The sequence below is a fragment of the Atta cephalotes genome (assembly GCF_000143395.1).
Source record: "Atta cephalotes unplaced genomic scaffold scaffold00058, whole genome shotgun sequence".
In the NCBI taxonomy this organism is placed as follows: Eukaryota; Metazoa; Arthropoda; class Insecta; order Hymenoptera; family Formicidae; genus Atta; species Atta cephalotes.
Genome location: NW_012130122.1, coordinates 474470 through 480266, shown reverse-complemented (window position 1 = coordinate 480266; position 5797 = coordinate 474470). Strand labels below are relative to the sequence as shown.

The 5797-nt window shown below is 31.0% G+C and overlaps 2 protein-coding genes across 2 annotated transcripts in view; one reads left to right on the top strand and one right to left on the bottom strand.

The window, feature by feature from the left end:
• Window positions 1-1576, bottom strand: part of LOC105623508 (nuclear RNA export factor 1-like) — a 7696-nt gene extending 6120 nt beyond the window's left edge. The window contains exon 1 of the mRNA XM_012204902.1: window positions 1440-1576. Within this exon, the coding sequence (XP_012060292.1) occupies window positions 1440-1576 (137 nt within the window). The remainder of the gene's footprint in view (window positions 1-1439) is intronic.
• A 3247-nt stretch (window positions 1577-4823) lies between these two features.
• LOC105623467 (dynamin-1-like protein) overlaps window positions 4824-5797 on the top strand; it is a 4578-nt gene continuing 3604 nt past the window's right edge. The window contains exon 1 of the mRNA XM_012204860.1: window positions 4824-4925. Coding sequence (XP_012060250.1) covers window positions 4824-4925 — 102 coding nt within the window. The remainder of the gene's footprint in view (window positions 4926-5797) is intronic.

The following is a 5797-nucleotide window of genomic DNA, read 5'->3' as shown; positions in this document are numbered from 1 at the left end:
ACACACACACACACACACACACACACACACACACACACACACACAACACACAACACACAACACACACACACACACAATGTTGTGTAAAATATCTTGTAGTGCTTAATCTTATTACTATATTGCCACTATTATTATCATTAGGCAGTAAGAAAAATTAGATGCAACATAAAAGAGTAATACAAAATGAATACATCAAATATATTTAAAAATTCTTAAATCACATGTTAAAAAATTGCATAAATGTGGTAATAAATATAAAAATTTTCGTTATTACTTGACCATAGTTTATATTCATAACTTAATATGATCAGATATTTTCAGATCTAAAGTGGAACAATTTTATATTTGGGAGGGGGGGGAGGGGATAGAAAATGTGTACATATAAATATAAAGATAAATATAATAAATTTACTTTAAAAAAAATAATTATTCACATTTTGACATGTTAAACAATCATTTCAAAAATTATCCACCTGAAAATTCTTTAAAATAATTGGTCTTGCTCTTAGTTTCTCACTAGAATTATAAATATCAATTATACTAAAGAATATTATAATTGCAAAGCTACTTTTTCTGCTGTTAGCAATCAATGACAAATGCTGAAATTGATCTGAGATCGGAACAAAAAACAATTAATTTTTTTTAGATCTCACTGATTAATGAGAATTTAATACCTTCAATTTCTCCTTGAAATTGAATACAAGGTACTAATAAATATATATATTGTTTTTTAAAAATAATTTTGTCTATCTTTTAAATAATTTAAATTGTTAAGCTGAAATTCTTTTATTTTTTAATTGACAGTGTATTCCAATCTCTTAATCATGCACATATAAGATTAAACTTTGAATCAAGAAATCTTGGGGAACTTCTAACTGATCTAACCGATCTTGCAATATGTAAAGTCACACGTTGTCCACGCAAAAGAATTAATTCATCACATTAATTCATCAATCGATTTGAATTAATCAATCATATGTAAATTGTTCAAATGTGATTTATTAATTCTTTTTCCGTCTGAGATCTCAGAACAATTTCTATCATGTGTTAAAGTATCTATTCATCTTGACGAAATCATGTAACGTATCTTCTGATATAAAAAAATTAATTCAACGTGCTTTTTTTTCTCGAGTAGTTCTCTTTCCATGTGTCGCTCGAATGATTTTCTCAATCCATGTTATCAAAAGTAAATCACATGAATCTGTTTTTTTCTTGCCAACGGTCTTGTTAGTAAAAAAAAGATACGAGCAAACAAATGTTGAAGTTATGCAAGAATTATGGATGTCGAAGACACAGGACTAATATTGTTGAGATGTGAGAGATAAGGAGGTGCACGTTCAAGAATGCATTCTGTTTCACGTATTTTATTACGTGAAACATGTATGATATCTCACTCTATCCTTGTTGTTAACGAAATATTAAATAATAAAATTACGCACAAAATGGAACGCACTCTTAGATGTGCATCCCAAATCATATGTAACGGGTCAAAAGACTGAAGAAAGTACACACCGAAGTAAGCCTTGTCCTCATGTCCTCGGTTACAACCGTCCCACTTGTTCATCTCCTTCGGCATTTTCTTTTTTCGGTTTGCGTTCTTCTTTTATTTTTTGAAATAAGAAAACAAGCTCTTTTAACTCGCACCATACGTGTAAATTCGCACTTCAATTTTTACTTCATGACACGTATCTTTTGAAAACAAATAGCAAAAAAATAATTCGCATCACTCGTATTCCTTAACCTCCAATAACCTCGTATAAGCTCGACTTTCCAAAGCCAAACATGAAGTCTGTTTTCTGTAGCTGAATTATTGTACACTTTCGGAATTTAAAGTAAGATAGATATACGTTTGATATCTGTTTAAAGCGAGAAAGTGAGTTCTAGAACAGTCTAGTGCAGGAACAGAAAACAAACTATAGCTTGGCTTAGAGGTGCCTTTTCATACTAACGCTCGATACTCATTTTCGGCATCAAAATAAATCACGTGATAAGATGTTTTCACGAACTGTTCAAATCAAGGATGTATGAAATATCCATACGTCCATACCTATTGCCTATTTCAGTTAGGTTATTTATCGTCTTTTTTTATTTTATTTTGCTTGTATATAATATCCTATATTATTGCTCATTTTATTCAAAGATGGATTTCCTATCCGCCATGTTGTTCGCGCATTCTTCTGATTGGATGTTAGTATCGTATAGGCTATTCGAGCGTTATTTATTGGATTTTTATTCACACTGGACCCGACTTGCGTCGTATGTCGCTTTGCAACCAATCAGAAAACAGGATTTTGCTTCGTATTATCGATCTAGTTTCCATCGAAGGTTTAAACCAGATCAGAATGTAAGAATCAACCAGCTATAGTCGAGCATTCCCCTGTCGTTCGAACAGGAAAATACTCGAAAATACTGTAGTTGATTGGTTCTTACATTCTGATCCGGATTAACCCTCGGTGAAAATTAAGCTAATGATATAAAATAAAATTTTAATTGGTTTCAGACGTCGTAGACGAACGTCGGATCCAGGGTGAATCCAACAATTTAGTGTCCAATAGATTCAACAATTTAGTGTCCAATAGATCTATTCTGTAACCTGAGGATCGATTCTATATTTCTTTAAACAAGATGAAAATTATAAAAGTAAATTTACTAAGTATTGATCAATGAAATTATCAGTATTCTAGTAAATTCGCTTTCTTTTGTAATTTTCACCTCGGAATCGATTCTGTATCTTAAAACCAGGTAAAAATTACAAAGTGAGCGAATTTATTAGGATACTGATAATTCCATTGGTCAACACCTAGTAAATTTGCTCACTTTTGTAATTTTCATCTTGTTTGAAAATATAGAATCGATTTCCTGGGGGTTGATTGTGTATCTTCAAATGAAGTGAAAATTATAAAAGTGAGCAAATTCACTAGAGTATTTATAATTTAATTGGTCAATACCTAGTAATCTTTGCTTTTGTAATTTTCACCTTTCAAAATCGACCCCCAGGGGGAAAATTACAAAAGTGAGCAAAGGTGAATACTCTAATGAAATTGCTTACTTTTATAATTTTCATCTCATTTGAAGATATACAATCGACTCCTTGTAACTTTTTAACGATAATTTTACTAGCTAGGGATGTCGTTGTAGGTATTTTATATGGCGAAGATAAAAAAAATATAAAAAAACAAAGTAATGTTATAATTTTCTACTCACTAATGTTATTGTTATGCATAAAGCATATTATTGCAGTTGTATTGTTGAGTAAAATATTATAACATTATATATTTTTTTGTGTTTCCTGGAAAAAAAAATATATTAAAAATATTATCAAAAAAATATATTTTTATTATAAATATAAATTATAATTTCTGTTCTTCCTACTATTGAGATTATTGAATGTTGTATTATATTTATAATAAGTATTTGAATTATTTATTTTATACAGATTAAAATATTTTTTCTATTATTTTTTATAAAATTTGTAATATTCATTTTCAATGAGACTAAATAAAAATTAAAGAAAAAAGCATAAATACATTTTTTAAAATATATTTCTATTATACTGAATTATTACTGAATTATTTTCGATATGTATTACTTACAATTACAATATTTTTTCTATTTTCTAATAGCTTTATGAAATTTCTTGAAAAAAAACTCTACCGCTTTAAGACCTGATCAATATTACTTTAATTTTAAGTATGGCTTAAAACTCTTTTCTTTTCTGTCTCTCTATCAGCTTTAAAAAAAGAAAGAGAAATTTTTAAACTTTGCTTAAAGTCAAAATAACATTGATGCAATCGGGATTAAAGACTTAAACACAATAGGCACAGGCAACAGTGAATAACGAGCTGTCCAATCAGAACTCTGGTGTGTCAGTTCGAAATTATATCCCAAAGCTTTGATTGGACAGTTTTGTTATTCTCTGTTCCCTGTGTCTATTGTGTTTAAGTCTTAAATCTTAAGTTTCAAGTCTACTGCTTTTTTAACGTACCATCTACCGTCTATTTAATAATTTTTCGACTATCTAGCAGCACTGTCCCCGAGATTCTATTGATATAGGATACGCGATGCTGCAAATACTTCGAAACGTCTTTTAATTGGTCAATTTGTAAAATTCTTTCTTCTAATTGGTCTATCAAATGCTTCAAAGTATTTATAGCGAGACTTTTCGTATTCATAGTCAGGTCTTATATTTAATGCTACAATGGGCAGTAGCAGTAGTGGATTATGGAATAGACGTAGAAATCAATCAATCATAGTTGATTGCAAAAAAAATAATCAAGTATGATTGGTCGATTTCTACGTCTATTCCTTAATCACCTATTCCTTAATCAACTACTGTTACTGCCCATTGTAGACCATGCATAAGTTTTCCTTAAATTTATCTTCAGATACTGTACGAATTATTTCATTGGCTGCTGAGAATCTAAAGATAAATTTAAGTACAAGATCTGAATGAATACGGGCATTAGACTATAGCCATATATAATGATTACGAAAATTTGCCTATGGATAGGTATCTCGTCAGTGTTTCAAATGCGATTTACAGTCGTTGAACTGCATTGAGCGCGTTATTAATTGTTGAATTCAGCGTGTGAAATATTTCCGCTTCTCCATCAGTTCCATCAAGTTCCGTCACGGAACGGCGACGCATGTAGGGGTGAATCTGAGTGAACCGCAGCCGAACGGCTGCAGGCAGGTGTAAGTTGAAGAGGAGAGTACCGCGAGCGTTTACTTGAATTGAACCCGGCTCGTAACCGACAGCTGTTCCGATCGATTTCATTCATCGACGCGACGCGGAAGCTTCGTCGTCGTTTATCCGCTTCATCATGGAAGCCCTAATACCTGTGATAAACAAACTGCAGGATGTGTTTAACACCGTCGGTGCTACCGTATTACAACTGCCGCAAATCATCGTTCTGGGCACGCAGGTTAGCCAGAGTGTCCGTTCGGCCCACAGTCACTTGACACCAAACCGAAAACAGCAAATAGCAAATCCGCCCTTTTCATCTGGACTTTGTTACCTTCTCCGATTTTCAAGGTTAAACAAATGCGCGATCGAAATCTCTATTCGGTAGAAGAGAAAATTGCGAGAAGGTGCAATCGAAAGGAATGGATCTAACATTGGTTAACCGACATTTGAATTTTCTTTGTTCTATTGTCATATTTTTTTTCTTTGTCATGAATAATATAATGGTTATCTAGCTGTTAATTATAAGCTGCTTGCTATCCATTAATGTGTAGTAAAAAAAAATAATACTATATTTTGCAGTGCATAAATCATACACTTAAGAGTATCATATATTTACCTTTATGTCGACGGGCAAAGTCAAAATATTGTGATTTTGGTGTACAATCTCAAAGGAATTCTGATCCTTGGCCAATATTCATAGTCAGTTTTTATATGTAAGATAATCTTAAATACAGTTCTAAGATATCATAAGTTAATCAGAGTCGTATTAATTATTTAAGATTATTACATTAAAACAATATTAAAATAAGAACTATGAATACTGGTCTTAGATCTGGTATTTTATTCTAGAAAAATATTGTATATGAAAATACTAGTGAAATTTCTAATATATAAAATGTATACTATAGTATTTTCATACATTTTCATATGAAATATTTTTTGAGAATATAGCCTTTGTTCTTTTCAGATAAATTTATTGTACCATTCATTTTTTCTCTTTCTTGCTATGGAGAAAAAAGGACATAATAGAGGGTGCAAAAGTTTAGCTGAAAAAAAGAAAGTATATATTCTTGATGAAGAGTCAAAATTGAATAAGATCTATTGTTGAAT